The 23,123-nt window shown below is 50.8% G+C and overlaps 1 protein-coding gene across 1 annotated transcript in view; it reads left to right on the top strand.

Moving 5' to 3' along the window:
• KLF13 (KLF transcription factor 13) overlaps window positions 1–8,657 on the top strand; it is a 43,314-nt gene extending 34,657 nt beyond the window's left edge. Inside the window, exon 2 of the mRNA XM_070477676.1 lies at window positions 2,945–8,657. Coding sequence (XP_070333777.1) covers window positions 2,945–3,234 — 290 coding nt within the window. The 3' untranslated portion in view covers window positions 3,235–8,657. The remainder of the gene's footprint in view (window positions 1–2,944) is intronic.
• The last annotated feature ends 14,466 nt before the right edge of the window (window positions 8,658–23,123 follow it).

The raw sequence follows: 23,123 nt of genomic DNA, 5'->3' as shown, positions 1-23,123 counted from the left end.
AATAAGGTCACATTGCCATCTTCCAGGGGTAAGGACTTGGATATATCTTTGGTGGGGCCACTCTTTACCCCATGGTGGGCAGTGAGGCACTTGTCTGAGGCCTTAAGTCAGTACACAGTGGAAAGAGGGGCTGAGCTGAGGCTCAGCACTGGTCCTGTGAAAGGACACCACCATATCCTGTTTTGGACCTTTCCAAGTACTTTATAACAACTGTATGCTGTAATTCTGCTAGGATGGAATTTGAACTTTTTTTTTTTTTTAAGTTAAAAACGTTTTCGCCATGTGTCATGTGGGATTTTAGTTCCCTGACCAGGGATTGAACCTGTATTCCCTCTAGTGGAAGCACTGAGTCTTAACCACTAGACCACCAGGGAAGTCCCCTCGTTTGGCATTTTAGTTTACTTCTAATTTAGACAATTTTCTTGCATGCCTTCTGTTTTTCCTGGAGTTTCTAATTGCCTCTTTTTTCTTTTAACCAAAGAATACTATGTGCTTTCACTGCATCCTAAAATTCATTCAGCCTCTTGACTATACTCTGGTGTGTGGAACTCCCTTTCTTGTAAACCTCCCTGTGTGATTCCTGGTCCACAGCTCCACTGCCCCATCAGGTCTCTTCTGTCACTCCTGTCCAGAGATGACCCTTCATTGTTCACTCACTTCCCTGGCTTCTCCTTTTCTTCTTATTTTTGCTAGTGTGTGAGAGGTACTCTTGGGAGGATCTGTTGCTCTGTCATCTAGTGTGGCTTAGAAGACGGCTGCTGTCAGTTCCAGCCTCTTTCCCTCTTGGATGACCTGCTTCTCCCTTTTCTCTCAAGTAAGTTCTGCAGTCTCTTCTAGTGTTAACATTGCAGATACTCTTGGCAGGAGCCTTTATTCACTACTCCGCCCACCTCTATGCTAACCCTTTCCATGTTAGTTTCCTGTCTCCTTTTTTTCCTGTAAGAGATTGCTGCGGTTATTCAGTCGCTCATTAGTGCCCGACACTTTACAACCCCACGAACTGCAGCACAGTAGGCTTCCCTGTCCTTCACCATCTCCCAGAGTTTGCTCAAACTCACATCTGTTGAGTTGATGATGCATCCTCTGTTGCCCCGTTTTCCTCCTGCCCTCAGTCTTTCCCAGCACCAGGGTGTTTTCCAGTGAGTTGGCTCTTCGCATCAGCTGACAGATCCTATTCTGTTATTTCTTTGGTAATTTCCTCTCCTCCATTTTTTTCTGTTCTTTTACTCAGTAGTGTCTTCTGTTAGATGTTGCACCCACAGGATCAATTCCCTGTGACTCTGAACTGTGACCTCCTGCTGTTTGTAACTATCAGATGGGAAGTGGTTTGCTTGCCTGCTTGATTGTGAGCCCCCCTTCTACCCAAAACAAAGTCAGTAAGGAGAGCATACAAGCCATACAGAGCTCTTAGCTTCAGCATTGCTAGGAGACAGAGAACAGCACAACATTCACGTATTTTTTAGAGCTGTTTCTGTTTTTCTGTTTTCCTGGGATATTTCCTTGAGTATGTTTTTAGTTTTTCTATGGGAGTTTTGTTTGGGCAACAATACTCTCAATTTTTAAACACTTATTCTCTGTACTCTGAACTTCCTTTTTATGGTATCCTGTTTACACATAAAATTTTGTCTGAAATTTCTTGAGAATGCTAGTCAGAATTTTTAGGTTAATATTTTCTTCTGTTTCCTGGCTTCACTCTTCTTCCTCTGGAGTCAGTAGTTTTGTTGCTCTTGGCCTTGCCCTTTCATGCCACTGGTTTTCCTTGGCTGCCTGACCATCTTTGGGTGTCTGTTTGTGTTTAAGGTTGATGGCCTCATTGGGGGTGGGCAGCATTGATTTCCTCTGCTGGGCCCTGATGGACAGGCTTCAAAGACCAGCTCTCAGCTTGAGGGCCAGAGTCTGGGAGGGAGGGAGAGAAACGCGGCAGGAAGGGGAACTCTGGCCACCCCCAGTGCCAGAGGCTGCCCTCCAGGGTGCAGGAATTCCCTGTTGGTTCTCCCCGTGCAGCTAATGTCTTTTTTGTGTGTGGTTCAGCTAATGTTTTTTGTGTTTGCCTGGGTGAAGGCTGGCCTGCCTCTTGCTCTAAGCTGTCCTCACCTTCCTCTCTTGGGTGTCACCCCCAGTCTTCTCTGCTGTTAGCCATGTTGGAACTTCTCAGAGAGGAACAGCAGCAGACTCTAGTTGGAGCTGCAGTCAAACAGACTCTTGGCCAGTGCCTGCATGCTCAGCCATGTCCAACTCCTTGCAGCCTCATGGACTGTAGCCTACCAGGCTCCTCTGTCCATGGAATGTTCCAGACAAGAATACTGGAGTGGGTTGTCATTTCCTCCTTCAAGGGATCTTCCTGACCCAGGGATCTAACCTGCATCTCTTGCATCTCCTGCATTGGCAGGCAGACTCTTTACCACTGCACCACCTGGGAAGCCCATAAACAGACTCTTAGTCCCAGAAAATTGTCTGTCCTGACCTGTTCATAATACAGATGAGGAGACTGCAGAGGGTCTGAATGGCTGGGTGCTGGGGTCGGCAAACTGTCTGCAGATCCTGCAGGATTTGAGGCTCTGGAGTTAGGGCTTCCGTGGGGTTAGGGTGAACTGTGGGGTCAGGGTGATGTGGCCAAACTTGCTGGCTTGCGAGCTCTTCTGGCGCCTTCACCGATCCCAGCTCCCATTCTTAAGAGCCCAGGGAGCAGCCTGTGCTTCCCGCCGCTCAGGCACAGCTGACCCAACACAGGCTGCTGGGTGGCACGCACTTGAGGGGGCCACAGCACCTGGGATCTTGTCATTTCCTCCCGGGAGGGGTCGAATGGAAGCAGATGGGAAGTGACAGGAGGGTGCTGGCGCCCACACGGAGGCTGGCGGAGATGGGACGCCAACGAAGGGGCGCAGGGAGGGCAGGGCAGCCTAGGGTATGCGCTGAGACTGACCCTAAGCCCTCTCGCCCGCAGGAGAGCGCCCCTTCGCCTGCAGCTGGCAGGACTGCAACAAGAAGTTCGCGCGCTCTGACGAGTTGGCGCGGCACTACCGCACACACACGGGGGAAAAGAAGTTCAGCTGCCCCATCTGCGACAAGCGCTTCATGCGCAGCGACCACCTGACCAAGCACGCGCGCCGCCACGCCAACTTCCACCCCGGGATGCTGCAGCGGCGCGGCGGGGGTTCGCGAACCGGCTCGCTTAGCGACTACAGCCGCTCGGACGCCAGCAGCCCCACCATCAGCCCAGCCAGCTCGCCCTGAGCGCCTGCGCGCGGGGCGGGGCCTGTGGCAAGCCACGCCCCACCAGGCCATGCCACGCCCTGAGGCCCCGCCTCCTTACCACAGCCATGAGCAGATGCTCTCACTTCTCGTGATTCCGTGTCTTTTCCTTTTGTAATAAGAAGAGAGAAGAAAAAAAGAGAGAGAACTTTATGAAGTCGACGACAACAACAACAAAAAAAAAACAATTTTCTTCACCTCAGGTGTCAAATTTGTAAAAAACAAAAAAACCACAATGAAAAAAAATTCCAAAAAACACCATCCACAATTGCACAAGAGACATACCCACGCAGGTGAGATTCAGCGGTGTTGAGCCTTCCCCCCCCCCCCTTTCTCAGGGATGGACATGTTCCATGAGGTCAGTGAGGACACCCCCTTCTTGCCGCCTTATTCTGTACATAGATTTCCACTCTGGAGTTTCCTTTAAGGTTTGGGCACACACTGGGGGCGGAGCAGTGCAGGTGGAGCTCCCCGCGGGCGGCAGATGGAGCGGTGGTCACCAGCCTTGTGCTTTTAGGGCAGACCCCTGAGCAGGGCCCATGGCTCCCTCTTCCTGCCCCCTGCCCAGCCTCAGGCTCGCCCCAGTGGCAGTGGGCTAAGAATGCAGAGGACTCTGAGGGACACTTCAAGCCGTGATGGGCAAGGGGAACAGTCCTCACCTCTGGGACCCTGCCCAGGTCCCTCTCAAGCGCTGGAAGCAGAGATGCAATCCTGGGTTGGGCAGACCGATGCACCGTCTGATGTCCACACGGCTGTGTGATGCTGTGTCCCCGCAGAAGGCGCCAGGACCTTCCACAATTATACCACGTCCTCTGACTGGCCTTCTACAAGGATGTCCAAAGGTGTCACCGGTGCATCCAGTTCCTACATTTTCCCCGACTGACCCTGCTCATGAGACGCCTTTGTTTGACACGGTGGGTAAAGAGGGGCTCTGTGCGTGTGGCCTGCAGTGGCCGTGCGTAGCACTCCACAGAGACTGTTTGGTAGCAAGAGACCGGAACATTGTGACTTGGAACTTTGGGGGGTAGCAAGGCGGACGCTATGGGAAATGCAGTCGGAGAACATACATTCTCTTTCCTCCCCGGGGAGCACCGTACAGAAGTTGTGGGAAGTGCTTTTTTTCAGACCCACCGTGTCCCCAGCTGAGACTCAGCGAACGCTCAGCTTCTCCGTGAGCTGTGTCCCCTGGACTCCTCCCTCCCTGGTCTCCCCCTCCCACCTGGGAGGCCCCAGCCCACCCCCAGCCTTGGGGCACTGGGGTGTAGGGTCCCCATTGCCAGCCTTCCCGAGCAGAGAGCTGGGGACATCTCTCCGGGAGCCCCGACCCGGGCAGGTGGGTCAGGCAGGCTCCAGCATGCTCCCCTGTGGAGAGCTGGGGCAGCCCCCGCCCAGGCACCTCCCTGGCCTTCCTCCAGGGAGTCAGGGCCTGTAAATACAAGTCCCCAGGACAGTGTGTGTATGTGTGTGTGTGTGTATGTGTGTGTGTGTTGGGGCAGGGGTGTGGGTTTGGGAAGGACTTGGGGTATCTTGCAGAGACCTCTGTTCATTTCGATGAGGAGGAATGACCCTTGGGACCTCAGAGGGCCATAGAGGGGCTTCCCTGAGCCCAGAGTGCCTTGGTTGTGGCCATCTTGCTTCTGCCCCCACCCGATCACAATGAGGGGTACAGCACGGAGGAGGTCCCGAGACCCAGCCCCAGCTGGTGCTCATGGGCCCTGGGTGGCTCCAGAGCACATGGGCGCCCCCATGTCCTTAGCAGCTGCCATCCTCTGCGCTCCGGGTGCCCATTTCTAACTCTGCTGTGTCATCTGGGGTCAGCCAGTGGTGTGATAGTGGCTTCTGAGAGCATGGCAGGTACGAGGTGGGCAGGTGCATCGCTCTTGCTATGCATGGGAACCGGGCAGAAGCGGCATGGGGGTGAGGCCTCACCCTGGCCTCTGTTGGGGCTGGGTGGCAGCCCTGCTCGCATTTGGTCCAGGACAGAGAACAGAATGTGCTGGACACCTGGACAGAGCAGTGCCCTGAGCACCAGGGGTGAGAGCTTTTCATGCCCAGTCCCCAGGTGAGGCTGGCAGGGCCCTCGGAGTTCCCTCCCAAGGCCGTTTCTGTGTGGGGCCGAGAAAGCCACACTCTGAATACATTTCATGTCTCAGGAACTCACATTCCAGGTTCAGGAATTTTATTCCAAAGTCCTTTGGTGCGCTCACTGCCCACGCGGTCCCCAAAGTCAGGGAGGGGGGCCACGTGCCCCGCGGGAGCCTGGTGTCTCCTCGCGACCTGGCTGTGGCATTGCCGAGGAAAGAGGGTTTCAGAGCCCACGTCTCTCTGCACATAGGAAGAGCGGAAAGGACTCTAAACCCAGTCATCTTGGAATAAAAGAAGAGCTGGTTTGTTTTGGGGGGGGTGGGGGAGGGAGGGAAAGCGGGCGTTTGCTGTTCCCAAAGAGAGCACTTAATTTAATTTTTCCTCTAAGTGACCCAGGGCTGTTCCGTCTGCTAGATGGAAGGGTAACATTGCCTTAAAACAGAAATATGCAGGCGCGGGCTATTTTTGGCAGATGAGTGTGTCCTCGTTCCCAAAGCAGTTTTGGTCTAATGGCAGGGTGCGGACCTTCTGAAGTGGGCCTGGCCCAGGACACGGGCTCCTGCTTCTCTGCCTTCGGGCATCTGGAGAGAACTGGCTGGTACCCAGAGCACTTGGCCTGGAGCTCCAGCCAGCAGGCCATCCTGGCTCACCTGAGGCTAAAATTCATCTCACTTGAAGGGTGGGGGAAATCCATGCATCTCAGGCTAGGTTCAAATGGGCTTTTGCTAGCATCTCATCATCATGACATATGGAAGGAGGGAGTGCAGGCCCTCCCTCGCTCAGACCCCCATGGGAAGTGGTTGCATGGTGGTGGGGGTGGGTGGAGGACCCTGCTGAACAGCCTGCATTTTTTTTCTAAGTAGAATGTCTTCCCGGCCCAGGTCTGTTTCAGGGTCTTTGATTTTTCTGGTTTATGGTCATGCTTGCTGACTTCAGTGTGACAACTCCTAGAAACAGTAGTGAAAACTCCAACCTTTATTGTGTGCTGACTAGTTCTTGTAGGCCAAGGGGGCAGAGATCTCAAAATGAAGGTTGCCTGAGTGAAGGGAGAGGTTCCCCTCCAAGAAGGCCTACAGGCGACCCTGGGCTCAACCTGGGGGCTGGTGTTTGGCCCTTGTCCCAAACAAGGAAGCCCTCAGCGTCAGCCATATTAGGGTTGTCAGCACGCTAAACGCCTACCCTGTTCTATAGCCATGAGGAAAGATGAGCCCCTTCCACAGCAGGCCATGGGGTGCTGTGTGGGGATGTGACCCTGTGGGTGCCCACCTTGCACCCTGCTGCAGCCCATGCACCATACTGAAGGTGCAGGGCGACTGCTTTACTGAGGCCAGGCATCCGGGCAGGTGCAGGATTTGCCAGGGTGCGGCCTCCAGGTGCACATTTCAGCAGCTGCACTGGGGTCCCCAGACCTCCCCATGCTCTTGGTCACAGCTTAGACCAGGGTAGCAGGGTGGGAGGTAACTTAGAGGCAGGGACAGACAGCAGGCCACCAGTGCCCCCCAGCCATTTGTTGGGACATACGGACAGGGCTGGCGGCTTTCTGGGGTCCAAGTGAAGTGCGGCAGAAGTGGGGTCTCTATTCAAGTCTCCTGCCCTCCAGCCCACTGTCCCCAGAAAATCCAGCCGCTTTTCTTGCCAGAAGCAGGGCTAAGATGGCTGCAGGGTCAGAGCGCCCCAAGGGACTCACTCCTTGAGCTCAGCGAGCGAGCGAAGGACCACCCAGCAGGGAAGCATGACCTGAGCAATAGCGTCCCCTTGATGCTCATCTCCTGGTTTCAGCTGTGTTTACAAGGCTACCTGATTTTTTTTTCTTCTAACAGCTGTCACTTTTTTTTAAAATTTTCTTAACCCTTTTACAAAGTCATTCAAAGACTCAGTGCTGAAGGGTTTGAAGACTGATGGGTTGGTCACACTGCAGCCAGTAAGAAATACTCTGCAGGTCACCCACATCTTTGCTGTCCAAAGATCCCACATTCAATTCTGGTGACCGTTTATCTTCCAAAGCTAAAACCAAGGGTGTAGGCCGAGACTTTTCTTGAATTCAGGATTGCCCTGGGGAAAGCCAGGTCCTGTAACTGATTCTCCTGACTCCAAGACTTGAGCTTCAAAGGTTTGTCCCAGACACATTCCAGAGAATTTTGTATCAGAACTCAGATGCACAGTCCAGCTTACTACTGATAAATGCCTGAACACCGTTCAGGGAGAAGCCCTTCCTCCCGCCCGCTACTCTGTCTCATCAGTTAGAAGAGTTGGATGTGGTGGGAGGCAGTAGCCCAGGGCTGTACTTGGTTTCTACTGAACCCTTCTTGCCATATGGGACTTGCAGTGTGCCCCCCTGGCCCCGCCCAGCCTCTCCCCTTCTCGTGCAGCTTTAAATTTACTTTTATTTAAAGAGGAACGGATGAGAGCAAGTTGCTTCCCCTGCCCTGAACACCTTGCATTCCCTATGGGGGACACAGAAGACATGGGGGGGGCAGGGGAGGGGTGCATGAGCAGCCTTCTCCCAGGGCTCCAGGATGTCTTCCTGGTGATATGATGACAGGCTGCTGCACATGTTTGTTTGGAAACCAAGCCAAATGCCTGCTAGGCAACCAGAGGTCTGGGTGAAGGCTGTCTCCCCTACTCAGCCCAGGAGCGCCTGTCCCAGGCCAGCCTGCCATCCCTGGAGCAGGGGGCCACCTCCCAGGGTCCATTCCTGGGTCAGGGTGCCTGGCTGTGGGCGTGTGGGCAGGAGGCTCACCTTGGAACGTCCCTGTGGCAAGCACCAAGGACCCTGAGGGCTGGAGGGTAGCTGAGCAGCTGTGCATTGTTGGGGGCAGGGCCATTATGGCTCCCACAGGCCAGGAATCCGCCTGGGAATCTCTGTGCTGGGTATACTAGGGGTCTCAGCCACCCTGGACTTCACAGACGGCCCCTCTTCCCAAAGCCATTGATGGAGTTTCTCTGGGATTGTTTGCCAAACCCCACGGTAGACTCCAAGGGTCCAAGACCATTTCCATCGAGCACACTTTTCTTTTATGTAGGAACTTTTGGTTTTGTTTTGTTTTGTTTTTTTAACCAGCACCACACCATGCTTCCGAAGGCCACGTCTCGTCTTTCCCGGATCACTACAGTGAAGTATTACAGTTGTACAGTTCCCAATCTGGCCTTGGCTTGCTCGGATAAAACTTTGTATGTATTTTGTAAGGCATAGATTCTATATTGTAATGATGTCCTATGCAAAAAGAAAAAAAAATTAACGAAACTGTAAATTTTATTGTTTTAACGTGTATGCATGTTTAGTGACGTTTACATTTTGAAATAAAATTTATGATTCATTATTTGCCAGAACTGCTTCTTTGATGGGCAAGGCCCTGGAAGGGGAGGGAACCGAAATGGCCCAGTTTAAGAAGTTGGATATAACTGGCCCAAGGAGTAGACACCAGCTCAGAACTGGCAGGCTTTACATGGGGGAGGGGGAAACGGCTTTGCAGGGGACGAGTACTTTGGCTACCTGATGCGAAGAGCCGACTCATTGGGAAAGACTCTAACACTGGGAAAGATTGAAACCAAGAGAAGGGGGCAACAGAGGATGAGATGGTTGGATGGCATCACCAACTCAATGGACATTAATTTGAGCAAACTCCGGGAGATGGTCAAGGACAGGAAAGGCTGGTGTGCTGCAATCCATAGTGTCACAGAGTCAGACACAACTGAGTGACTGAACAACAAGCACAGATTGTTCTGGTGGCCCACTGCCCTGATGCCCTTGGCTCATCACCTTCCTCACACCCCAGAAAGCTCAGCCTCACCAATCCAGTCCCCAGGAGCTCTGAGAAGGCAGGTTCCTGTTGCAGGATGTAGTGCTTGTTCCAGAAAATGCTCTGTATGCAGCCAGCTCGGCCCCTAGGTCAGCCTGGAAGCCGACCCTGAAGTACACGGAGGGGGCCAGCCTAGGACCATGGGGACAGGGCCAGGGATCCCGGAATATGGGGTGCAAGGTGATGTCTGTTGATGCCAGTGAAAGTCGCTTAGTCGTGTCCAATTCTTGGCGACCCCAGGGAATTCATGCCAGAATACTGGAGGGGGTAGCCTATCCCTTCTCCAGGGGATCTTCCTGACCCAGGAATCGAACCAGGGTCTCCTGCATTGCAAGTGAATTCTTCACTAACTGAGCTATCAGGGAAGCCCTGATGCCCAGTTGATGCCAGAGCCCACTTGAATCTGCAGTCATGAACTGCCCAGCTGCTCCCTGCAGCAGGGCTGGTCCGTGCCAGGCAGGAGCGGGGGAGGGTCCTGGACCACAGTTGTGCTTCCAACCCACGGTCACAGCCCACCAGGCACAGACCCAGAACTGGGGCTCTTCCGAGATCACCTCTTGTTCTCCATAGGCTACATGCAAACCATGAACAAACATAAAGTAGCAATAACAAAGGAAGGCCTTGCAGGTGACCAAAGATGCCTTTTCCTAAAGCTCCATCCATACTCACCAGTCGTTTCCTGATGACAGCTTGTTTTCTGTGTCATAGAGGAGGAGGAGGGGTGGGGAGGGAAGCCCCCTCCCCCCACCCCCATACACTGAACTGTCAGGAAAACATGTACACGTTTTCAAACAAAAGTCTTTCTGGAGCCCAGTCTCTGTGGGAGGGAACATGTTCCCTGAACGGCTGTGGTTGTGCCTTACGGAGACAGTTCCTGGTTGCTCACAACTCCCCAGACAGCAGCAAGCAAGATGGAGCCACTTACATAAATAATCATGTGCTAAGAGCCTGAAAGCTTCAAAAATATCGATGGGAAAAAAGCAGCCATAGGTTGTGACATCGGTCCTTTCCAAACAGGGTCTGGCATTCAGATAACCCCCATCTCAGAAACCTGGGATCCCTGGAGACCCCCAAGAGGCCTCCAGTGGTGAAGAAGGGAAAAAAACAAAAAACAAAAAACAATAGGTTTTCCCAGTTGCTTGAAAAGTAAATGTACTAGCCTGTGTCCACAAACACAGCACATCAACCATGGGGGAAGGGGCTATACAGATAGGACCTCAACACTGGGTCCCACTCCCTCTGCATTTTTATCAGGTGAAAGATCAAACTGAAGGCAGTCAGGTGCAGTGCTGAGGGTGTGGGGGAAGTGTGACATAGGTGTGCACTGGGCAATGACTTGGTTACCAGAGTGAGAATTCTAGCACCAGCAGGCCAACAGGATGTCAGCAAGAATGTGACCACAGCTGAGCCTACTGCATGTGCCACTCCGGACTGGGACAGACCCATCTCACCCAACCAAATACTGGGGGCACCCAGCCTGGCCTGCAGCGGATCTCTGGCCTGCAGGGGGTTGACCAGAGAGCGGTCTTTGAGTAGGTGGGGGGTGTGTCTGGTGGAGAGAGTGTTGACTGGGAGAACAGAGGCTGGCCAAGCATTTCCCATCTCCTGGCACTGGCCTGCAGTAGCACCCCACTGGCAGGGGGAGGGGGTTTCCCAGCATAGGCAGAATCTGCCAGGACTGCCAGGTAGAGATCTGCATTCTGCAGGGGAGTCTGATTGGGAGGCAAAATGAGGACACAGTGTATTTCGGGGAAAATCCGAAACTATCTCCTCGTGGCCTTGGCAATCCTGATGGGGTGTGGACTGGCCTTTGCTGAGTTGAGCTCAAGGCAGAGGGCCTTGAGGTGCAGGCTAGACTGTGCAACTTATTCCAAGCACATGGGTGGCTCAAGCAGCCCCCCAAGTCAAGCCTCTTCTGTCTTCTGGGGAACTTTCTGCCATTAGCACCACTCCTAGGGCCTTCCAGGAGGAAAGCATATTGACCTGGTGACAGCCAGGGTTGGCGATCCTGCAGTAGTGGCCCCCGGATCAGCAGGTGTTGACCGAGAAGCATGGGGACCACTATAGCTTCACATCATGGTCACCCTCATTTAGAAACGAAGCTCCACAGGAGTGAGTGGCCCCTGGGGTGAGTCCTCTACCCCTGCCCTCATCAGGGTGTCTTCCATTCCCAACATCTATTAATACAATGGGGCAACGAGCTATTTGTGAATTCCACAGGAGTCCTGCATGAGTACCAGCAATAATTATTAATGTGGTTTACACAGTCAATAGACTTCTCCTTGGACCTCCCAGGAAGAGTCATCAGCACACACACCAGCCACACAAGGGCTGCTGCTTTGTGATCCATTATTGCTCTGGGAAAATGAGTACCAAACTCTGGCCCTGATGAATGTAAGCCACTCCCCTCTCTCTGTCTCCTGCTCTTCCTTTCTTTCCTTTATATTAACTTTTTATTGGTGTATAGTTATTTTACAATGTTGTTAGTTTCTGCTGTACAGCAAAGTGATTCAGTTATACATATACATATATCCACTCTTTTTTAGATTCTTTTCCATGTAGGTCATTACGGAGTATTGAGTATAGTTCCCTGTGCTATGCAGTATGTCCTTGTTGATTATCTGTTTCATATATAATGCATGGGTCCTCAGTCATGTCCGACTCTGCAACCCCATGGACTGTAGCCCTCTAGGCTCTTCTGTCCATGGAATTCTCCAGGCAAGAATAGTAGAGTCGGTTGTCATCTCCTATTACAGGGGATCTTCCCGACCCCGGGATCCAACCCGAGTGTCCTGCATCTTCTGCATTGGCAGGCGTATTCTTTACCTGCTGAACCACCTGGGAAGCCCCATCTTATGTATAGTACTGTATATATGTCAATCCCAATCTCCTAGTTTATCCCTCCCCCCTTTAATAACCATGTTTGTTTTTTACATCTGTGACTCTATTTTATAAATAAGTTCGTTTGATCTACTTTTTAAGATTCCACATACAAATGATAGCATATATTTGTCTTTCTCTGTCTGACTTACTGAACACTTGATGACAATCGCTAGGTCCATCCATGATGCTGCAAATGGCATTATTTAATTATTTTTTATGGCTGAGTAATATTCCACTGTATATGTACCACATCTTCTTTATCCATTCCTCTGTTGATGGACATTTAGGTTGCTTCCATGTCCTGGGCTATTATAAACAGTGCTGCAATAAACATTGGGGTATTTGTATCTTTTTGAATTATGGTTTTCTCCAGTTATCCAAGAGTGGGATTCCTGGGACATAGGGGCTCTATTTCTAGTTTTTTGAGGAACCGCCATACTTCTCTACATAGTGGCTATACCAATTTACATTCCCACCAACAGTGTAGGAGGGTTCCCTTTCCTCCACACAGCCTCCAGCATTTATTATTTGTAGATTTTTTAGCTGGCCATTCATCTCCTGCTCTTTGCAGCTGTAAGCACATTCCAGAGGGTTAATTGCCTGGACCCAGACCTGGGAGGGGTCCATCCCAGGTCCTGGGGGCTCATCCAGGACTCAGCCGCTTTCTCCCAGCCACTGTCTGGGGGATTTCTTCTGTGAACTTTTCATTCGGGAACACAGCTGCTAGTGTTCCACTTTGACTGCAGTGGAAGCGCACACCCCAAATCCTCTGTGGTGGGGGACATGGGGTAGGGAGAAGCACACAGCAAGTGTCAGAGATGAGATCTCACTGGGGTGGGGGTCGAAACTTCCATTATATATATATTCCTTTTTTTTTTTTTGGCTGTGATAAGTCTTCATTGCTACATTGGCTTTCTCTAGTTGTGGTGAGCAGGAGCTACTCTCTAGCTGTGGTGCTCAGGCTTCTCATTGCCATGACTTCGATTCTCTTGTTGTGGAGAATGGGCTCTAGAGCACAGGCTCAGTAGTTGTGGCACACAGGCTTACTTGCTCCAAGACGTGTGGGATCTTCCTGGACTAGGGATCAAACCGATATCCCTTGCATTGACGGGCAGATTCTTAACCAGTGGACTGCCAGGAAAGTCCCCTCTATTACACATACTCTTATGAATGCAGCAAATGTTAAATAATAAAAAAGTTTAAGTTATTTGTTAAAATCACCAAAATGTTTTAAATAGCATAAATAGGAATGGGGGTTAGTTAAACGAACTATGTAACATCCAGTTTGTTCCATATCCTATATTATTATTAAGTGAAAAGGCATGTTATAAAGCAACATGCAAAGTATAATCATATTTTTGTTTTTGGCCATGCCATGTAGCTTGTGGGATCTTAGTTCCCCAACCAGGGACTGAACCTAGACCCCAGCAGTGAAAGTATAATCTTAGCTCCTGGGCCACCAGGGAAGTCCACACATTTTATTTTTTAAAAATGTTCTCTATAGCTATGTAATTGTGATTACATATTTATAAGCACAGAAGAAAATACTGGTAAAAGACAAAGCTCAAGCACTTGCTATTTTTAAGTAGTGGAAAGCATAGATTACTTTTGCTTACTTATTTTGGCTAATTCTCTAAATTTCAAAACTACTCAGGTATAATGTTTGAAATGAAAGACATATAAATACCGATGGCTGATTCGTGTTGATGTATGGCAGAAACTAACAGGATATTATAAAGCAATTATCCTCCAATTAAAATCATAATTAAAAATATTTCAATAGCAGTTTTGTGAGGCTAAAAACTTGCCCAAGCTAACTTGGGGGCACCTACCCCATCCCCAGGAGATGTCCACCAGCTTTCATAGCAGTGCCTTCTAGGAGAGCAAAACTTGGACACGCCCAAAGGCCCCCTCATGCATCCACATAAGGAGGGACACGTCCAGGGGCTGTCTGCACATCTGTGCAGTGACCAATGCAAAATCGAGGACATTAACCTTACAATATCCAAAAACACTGCTGCACAAAGAAGGCGAGCTGCAAACGGGAAGACTGCTGTAGCGGCCGGCTTGTGAAATCGGAAAGCACCTAAGCCGTGATCCTGTTCCTCGAGCATCAACATTGGTACCCGTATCCTGGAGTCCAGAGGAGGTGGGGAGGGCAGGCTCAGGTGGCTTAGAAGGGCCCAAGGGGCTTTCACAGATACCTTCAACATAGCATTTATTTAGGATTCGAGCTGGGTGGTTAGAGTTTTGGGGTTGTCTCCTTCTCCATATTTGCTTCAGGTGTGAAATGTTGGACAGTTTTGCATTGTCCATGGATGGGGCCCCTGTGTGTCATTTGGGCTCCTCCAACAGGTCAGCAGGCTGTGCCTGTCCCAGGAGGAGCTCTGCTCCTGAAATACGGGTGCTGCCAGGGGGTCTGGCACCCGGAGCACAGTCACTGGTTGGGACACAAGCCATATGCAGTGACCAAAAATAAAAATAGAACTGTGAGGAGAGGAGGCAAGCACTAGGATCCTCAGAAACAAGAGAAAGATTCATTGATATGAAACTATGGAGGATGCGGCCCAAGGGCAGGAAGGGGTCCTGTTACCTGCTCTGGTACCTTGAAGCATCCACTTGGGGGATGGGGGGAGCTGTTATACCTATCATTATTCTTATTCTTCACCCACCCCAGCCCCAGCCCCACTGTGCCCTTAGGTAAATATTTGAAACTGGTCTTTTTTCCCCTTCTCATATACAATAGGGTGTACAGGATGTGTGCTCCTTACACACAGGCTGTAAAACTAATTGCAAAAGTGCCAGTGAAAATGCTTTACAAAGTAAAATAGCAAACTGTATTTACTCTGTGGATCGTGGCGTGGTGAACTTTGGAAGTCATGTGATCATAACTTTCCTGTTTAACAGTTATGAATTTTAATAAAAGTAATACATATGAACAAGATTAAACATCCAAATGTGCATGTGTGTGAGTCTGCGCGTGTGCATGCATGATGTCATGTCTGACACTTGGTGAGCCCATGGACTCTAGCCCTCCAGGTTCCTCTGTCCATGCGATTTCCCAGGCAAGAATACTGGAGTGGGTTGCCATTCCCTTTTCTAGGGGATTTTCTCAGCCGATCAAATCTAACATTTCCTGTGTCTCCTGCATTGGCAGGAGGATTCTTTACCACTGAGCCACCTAAACAACCAAATAATACCCTCCCAAAGCAGTGATAAAATGTTTCTCTCTTCCCCACTCACCCCTGACCCTCCCCCGGAAAGTTCCACCACTCCAGGGATAAGCCTTTTATATCATTTCTGTTTTTAAACATCTTATTGGTTACTCCCTAAAGCCTCAGGGGAACACTTATCTGTCCTCGGGTTTTGTGATTAACGGGCTTCCTGATATGAAGGCAGAGTCTTCTCTGTGAACCTACAGTCATCCTCATCTTGGACCTTTCCAGGAAGATATTTTTAGCATCCAGGGCAAATTGGGTGAGCACATTTTACACACCGACAGTGGTTAGAAATCCTATCTCATTTTAGTTTGTCTTGTATCTGGAACTTAATTGTGTAGTTTACCTGTTTTTCTCTGTAGTTTTTTTTTTTTTTAATTAACTTATTTACTTAATTTTTGGCTGTGCTGGGTCTTTGTTGCTCATGCAGTCTCACTCTCTGTTGCTGAAAGTGGGAGCTACTGTTTGTGGCAGAGCTCAGGCTTTGGAGCGCGGGCTCAGTAATCATGGTGCACAGGCTTCGTTGCTCTGTGGCTTGTGGAATCTTCCTGAACCAGGGATCAAACCCGTATCCCCTGCATTGACAGGCAGATGCTTAACCACTGGACCACCAGGGAAGTCCCTCTGTGTAGTGTTTAATGCCTTTCTTCCTTCTTGTTAGCAAACTAATAAGGTGCCTCAGTCTGAGCCTTGGTTTCTTTCCTGCCCCAGAACAGTAATTTTGGAGTCCAAATACCATGTGTTTCTGTTTTCTTTATCACTTTGCTGAAAAACATCCTCTAGTAACTGTCCAAGAAAGGATGTGTGGGAGGCTTGTTTTTGAATCCTCGAAGGTGTGACAATACTGATGTTCTGCCACATATGTGACTGGTAATTTGGCCGAGTACAAGCAGACCTCGTTTTATTGCATCTCAAAGACATTTTGATTTTCACAAGTTGAAGGTCTGTGGCAATGCTGCATTGTCAGATGACAGCTTGCAATAAAGTATTTTCAATTATGGAAGAAGAAATGTCAACCCACTGCAGTATTCTTATTGGGAAAATCCCATGGACAGAGGATCCTGGCAGGCTACAGTCTGTTCATAGCGTTGCACAGAGTTGGACACGATTGAGCAACTAAATAACAAACAATTTTTAATTAATGTGTGTACAATTTTAGACAATGCTACTGCACACTTCCTAAAGTATAAACATAAATTTTATATACACCAGGAGATCCCCAAATTCATGTGACTCATTTAATTGCAGTATTTACTGTAGTGGTTGGGTCTGAACGCTCAGCCTTTCCGAGGTCTGCCTATATGGAAAACTGGGTTCAAAATACTTACTATCTTCTTATACACAGTGCTTCTGATGGGAAGTCTGGTCCCTCTGCGATTCTTGCTCCTTTGCAGCCAATATTTTACTTTTACCCTGTGGAATCCCACTCAAATCATGTTCATTATGTCCCAGACACTGTTCTGCACCCCTGACCTGTGCCTACAAGCTTGATTCCCACAATAGCCGGTTTACAGATGAGAAGATAGAGTTGTATTTGAACAGTCAAACACCGTCTGTGTGGCTGAAAGGAGAGAAAGCCTGTTCCGAGGCCACAGTGCAGAGAGCACACTCTCAGATCAGGGCACCTTCCCTGGGGAATCAAGCCACAGGCAGGCCTGGGTGTTCAACCCCACCAGGGAGTACTGTGCACCCGTCAAAAAGCAGGGCACAGGGACTTCCCCAGTGGTCCAGTGGTTAAGATGCTGCCTTCCCATGCAGGGGGGCGAAGCTTCAATCCCTGGCCAGGGAACTAAGATCCCATATGCCTTTCGGTGAGGCCAAAAAAATAAACAATTAAAAAAAAAAAAAAAGCAGGGCACAGATGGGAACAGCCAGCATTAGAGGGTCCTAAGTTTTGTGTTTTTCTTTTAAAGGTAAAATGTCAAATAGTACCTATAAGATACTACCACTTATGTAAGAAAGTATAGGAAATTTTTTGTATATCAGTTTTTGCAAAAAGAAGTCATGTGGCTGTGGGCAGAGGGGATTCGAGTGGTAGCAAGATTTCTCTAGGTGTACTTTTTTTCCTATAACAACTTTATTGAAATATAATCTATATATCATACAATTCACCTATTTAATGTACACAGTTCACTGGATTTTAGTATATTCCCAGACACATGCAACCATCACTACAAGGTTAGATCATTTTCATTCAGTCAGAAGGTGCCCCCTGAATCTACTTTTCCTTCTCTCCTCACTGCCATTGCCCTTCTCTTTTCTGGTGAGCTACAGTCCATGGGGTCTCAAAGACACAAAGGAGTGCCTAAGCGCAGCCCAGCCTCCTTGCCGAGTGTCTGCAGATGGTTTCTGGGTGCCTGGGGCAGCGTCTGATACAGGAGTAAGTTGTTATTGTTGCTCAGGCGCTAGGTCGAGTTCGACTATTTGCAACCCCATGGATTGCAGAACGCCAGGCTTCCCTGTCCTCCACTATCTCCCAGAGTTTGCTGAAACTGTGGGAGTAAGTGCCTAATACAAATTCACCGAAGTTCACCGAGTGCACATATGAATTAAGGACGGTGTTGGAAGCATCGTTTGACACGTGAGAAAACAGGCTCCTGAGCTCACTTGGCCAGTGTCACCCTCCCCCCACCCCCCACCCCTACCTTGTGAACCCACTGCGCCTCCTCCTTCCTCCAGTCCATGTCTTGCCTTTGACCCTGCCGCCCAGACAGCCCGGGGTCATTTCCCACGGAGTCGAAATTGAGAAGTTGCCTGGGGTGGGGGAGGGTGTTGAGGGAGGCCAGGGCCTGGAGGTCAGGTTAGGACAGTGGTGTGCTTGGCGGACAGGTAGGTCACCTGGAGCTGGGCCCAGGCCACGCCCGGCGTAATTACGTAATTACCGTAATTACCAGGCAGGAGCCAAGCGAGCTGCTGGACCGCGCCCACGGGGACTCGATGAGCAAGGCCTGGGGCGCGGCGCCTCCGCTCCCCCCGGGACGCCGCGTTGGCTTCGGGGCTGAGAAGTCCAGCAGGCTGGAAGCCTGGCGGCCCGGCCCTCCAGGGAGGGGCACTGAGGCGGCCCCGAGGCCACATCCCACATCCCACTCGCTTGTCTGTTCTGGTTCTGGCAGGTTCTTGGGCCTGGCTCCCCTTCCCGGCAGGCGCTGCTTCTGGGTTCCCGGCTCTGACAGCTAACTAGGCAGTCACTCGACCTCCCCAGGGCTCGGACTCCTCATCTTTATGGGTTCGTTGCCAGGATTAAGTGAACTGATCTGTGTGCAGCTGGAAGCCAGTTTTCTTAGTAACATTATTAGGGACCAAACTCGGTTCTTTTGGCACCTCATACACGCAGAGGGATGAACTTGACAGATGAGGAAGGGGGGCAGAGTTTGGTGATCAGTGTGGGGTCTGCAGACTCCTCGACTCTTCCTGGGGTCCCCACCCCCTCTTCCGTCTGTCTCCCTCCTGCCTTTGGCAAGACTCCTCCCAAGGCAAACACCACCTTAGATCTGCCATCCTGGCTAGCACCGAGATTGTCTTCGTTTCGTGCCGTAGGGTGCCGCAGAGCCGTAATTAGCCTAATAAGGAGCCTGCTGCACGCACGTCTGCGCTTGGGCTCCGCTCCGACAGCTACCCGGTAATTTGCCAGACCGCTCGACCAAGGCCTTTGCCTGGACAGGTCCCACCACTAACCAGGCCAGGTTCGGGCGGGGCGGTAACGATGTTATTTTCCAGGCTTCCCGCCCCCACCCGTGTGAGAGCCCAGCCCCAGGTGCAGGGCCATTTCCGCCAGGGCATACGCTTCAGAGCAAGCGGCTGTGAGGACCTATGACAAGCTGAGGGGAAAAACCGCCCCCCTAACGCGGAGCCAGCTGCTGGCTTTGGTCTGCTCAGGTGGGGAGGTGGGATGGGTGGTGGGGAGGCGCCCGGTGTGGGGGCCAGACCTTCAGCCAGCACCCTGACTCCCATCCAGTGCTTGTTCTGGGCACGTGCTCAGGGTGGCTTCCCCTCTTCCCACAATGGTGCAGGAATGGCCTTGGAGGAAGTGGCCAGTGCCTCTGGGGGCTGCTCACATCCCCACGGCCCACCCAGGACCCTCTGAGTCACCTTTGCCCTGGGGTCACAGTGTCATGTACGTTGCCCTCAGTCTCCAGACACTGGAGAGACCAAGCAAAAAGCCCAAGTTTTAGAAGCCACGAGTCAGGAGGTAGAGAACTCACCATGGCACCCATCTCCCCACCTGCCCAGGGCAGCCACACATGCCCCATGGGCAGAAGGGCCCTGTAGCCAAGCCTGGGAAGCACAGGGCGAGCCCAGATGCCTACAAACTGCTCCCTCTCTCGGCTCTCTGATCCGCCCCACTGGGCGGGCCTGCATCAGCAGAGAGGTTTCCAAGGAGACGGTGCTAAGGGAGACAGCCCCACCCCCACCCCCAGCCCTACCCGGAGCATCCTGTGTGTCCCAGGCAGAGCCCTGCTCGCTCCCCTGAGCAGCCTTCCTGGAGGAGGTGGCGGCACCCCGCCCCCCCCCCCCCCCCCCCCCGCCCCGCGCCCTGGCTTACCCAATCCCCCTCCGACGGGGCAGGGCTCCCTTTGGAAATGGAAGGGGTCCCTCAGCCCAGCCCCTCCAGCGAAGGAAAGCGCACCAGGCTGGGTATCTGCTCCCCTGCATTTTCTGGAGTCCATGTGCCAAACCATCAGAGAAGCGGGCCCACGAAGGTGCCGGGCTGGCCCCAGGCAGTCCTGGACGCCTGCTGCTCCAGGTCCAGCCCAGACCTGCTGCCTTTATACCCAGACCTGGCCCAAGGTGCTGAAGACTAACTGCCGTCCACGGGCTGGGTGCCAGACAAGGGTGAGCTCTGAGTCAGAATGGCTCACCTATGTGTATGTGCGGGGTGTGCCTGCTGCACGGCCCAGGGGCACCGGCCACTAGAAGGGAGGGTCCTGTGGCCCAGGCAATCGTCGGGCCTCAGGCCTGGCCTGTCCCAGCACACCAGGCAGGGAGGAGCTGAGAGCCTGGCTCTGAGCCCCGTACCTCCCTGCCTGGTCCTCTCAAGGGGCCTTTTCCTGGATGACCTTCACAGCTTTCATGATCCCTTTGTTCTACTGTGCTGCTCGTGGAGAGGGTGGTTCAGACCACCGAGCATCCATCAGTGTGGCCTGGACCCACAGGCCGCTCAAGTGGTTCTCAGTACCTACCAGGGGTGGTCCTACTCCCAGACCACCCTCCCCTCCCTCTGCCTGCGGTTTCTCACTGGGAAAGGGATGTCTTCACAGTCATTCTCTCCCAGCATCACTGGAGTGAGGGCCACCTTCACTTTTTTAAAAATTGTTCCCATTAATTTTTTTTAAGATTTTTTTTTTTTTAAATATGAACCTTCTTTAAAGGTTTTATTGAATTCATTACAGTATTGTTTCTGTTTTATGGGTTTTGTTTTGTTTTGTTTTTGGTCACAAGGCATATAGGATATTTGCTCCCGCCAGGGATTGAAACCCCACCCCCTGCCTTGGAAGGTAAAAAGTTTTTAACCACTAGACCACTGGGAAAGTCCCCCACCTCCACTTTCATGCTTGTATTTTAATTGGGGAAAGGGCAGTAAACCTCTAAGCCTGCATGTCAGGTGGTGATTAGGATGAAAAGAAAACAATAATGAAGAGAAGGGGACCTGAGTGGAGGGGGCTCAGCAGCCATAAAGGGGTTGATCAGGAAGGCCTCCATCAACAGGTGATGTTCAGATAAGGACCTGGACCAGGTGAGCTAAGGAGCCTAGCAGATACCTGGGCAGAGTTTCCAAATAGAGGGCACAGGCAAGCTGCAGAGGTTGATGAGGCTGGTGAGAGGAGGGCAGAGGGTGACAAGGCCCATGGGCTAAGAAGAAATGTATCTGGTCTTAGGGTTAGGGAATGGATAAAGAAGATGTGGTGCATACATACAATGGACTGTTACTTAACCATAAAAAAGGATCAAAACTGGGTCATTTGTAGAGACTTGTGACTTAGTCTCTGTGGATAGACCTAGAGACTATCATACGGAGTGAAGTTAAGTCAGAAAGAGAAAAACAAATAATGTATATTTAACCCATATATGTGGAATCTGGAAAAATGGTACTGATGAACCTATTTGTAAAACAGAAATAGAGATGCAGACATAGAAAATGGACATGTGAACATGGGCAGGGAGGTGACTGTCGGATAAACTGGAGAATAGCATTGCCATATATACACCACCATGTGTAAAATAAGTAGTGGGAAGCTGCTGTGTAACACAGAGTGCTCAGCTCAGTGCTCTCCAATGATCTAGAGGGATGGGATGATGGGGGGTGGGGAGTAGGAAGAAGGTTGGAAACATTATCATCTATATGTGTTGTTGTTATTTAGTTACTAAGTCATATCCAACTCTTTTGTGCCCTGTGGACAAAGGCATGCCAGACTCCTCTGTCCATGGGATTTCCCAGGTAAGAATACTGGAGTGGGTTGCCATTTCCTTCTCCAGGGGATCTTCCTGACTCAGAGATTGAACCCACGTCTCCTGCATTGGCAGGTGGATTCTTTACCACTGGGCCACCAGGGGAGTGGGAGGGAGGCTCAAAAGGGAGGGCATATATGTATACATATAGCTGACTCATGTTGTACAGAAACTACCACCACATGGTAAAGCAATTTTACTCCAATGATAATAATCATAAGAATAATGAAAAAAGGAGAAGACATGTATGTAATCTCGCCCAGGGCCCAGCAGAGCTCCTAAACCTTTGGAATGTCCTGAGTGGTGAGTGTCTTCAGTTCTTCATCATAAGCCCTTGGAGCCCAGATGAATTTATGCTAATGGGGTGACTGAAGATGGGGTCAGCATCAAAACCAAAAATAACCTGTTGGTTACTTGGAACTTGCAGCCCCACCCGCTGACCCCTGGTAAGGGGTTTAGTGAAAGTCACTCAGTAGTGTCCGACTCTTCGAGACCCCATGGACTATACAGTCCATGGAATTGTCCAGGCCAGAATACTGGAGTGGGTAGCCGTTCCCTTCTCCAGGGGATCTTCCCAACACCAGGGATCAAACCCAGGTCTCCCTCATTGCATGCAGATTCTTTATGAGCTGAGCCACAAGGAAAGCCCAAGGATACTGGAGTGGGTAGCCTGTTCCTTCTCCAGAGGATCTTCCCAACCCAGGAATCGAATCAGGGTCTCCTGCATTGCAGGTGGATTCTTTACCAACTGAGCTATCAGGAAAGCCTGGGAAGGGGGTTTGGGCTACAGATTAAGCTCTATTAAAAACTCTTTAATGAGGAGATGGGATGAGCTTCAGGGTGAGTGAGCATGTCCACCTGTCAGGGTGTGACACAGCTCAGCTCCACAGGGACAGAAACACTGGCTCTTGGACACCTCCAGACCTCTCCTAATGAACCTCCTCACCTGTGTTCTTTAAACACCATTTACATTAAACTGGTGCTTGTAAGTCAGTGTTCTCTGAATTCTGTGAGCAGCTGTAGCAAATTAATTGAACCTGAAGAACAGGTTTTGAGACCCTCCAATTTATAGCTAGTTGGTCAGAAGCACAGGTGACAACCTGGGCTTGGGACTGTCTGAAGTAGGGGCTGTCTTGCAGGACTGAACCCCTAACCTGTGGCATCTGGTGCTCTCTCCTGGTAGATGATGTCAGGAGGGAATTAAATTTGTTGTGGGAAGGGGGACTCCTTCCAGGGCCCAAGAGTAGGCTGTTGTCAAACACTCGGAAATGAATTGTCTGAGGAGATACACATGCTGACAAAGCAAGAGACTTTTTTTTTTTTTTTTTTTTTTAGCAAGAGACTTTATTGGGAAGAGGCTCCTGGGCAGAAAGAAGGAGGTTAAGAGAACCCAGGAGGACTGCTCTGCCATGTGGCTCCCAGTCTTAAGTTTTATGGT

Source organism: Odocoileus virginianus, chromosome 16 (assembly GCF_023699985.2).
Source record: "Odocoileus virginianus isolate 20LAN1187 ecotype Illinois chromosome 16, Ovbor_1.2, whole genome shotgun sequence".
In the NCBI taxonomy this organism is placed as follows: domain Eukaryota; kingdom Metazoa; phylum Chordata; class Mammalia; order Artiodactyla; family Cervidae; genus Odocoileus; species Odocoileus virginianus.
The sequence above is the reverse complement of the archived record's forward strand: the minus strand, read 5'-3'. Positions and strand labels throughout refer to the sequence as shown.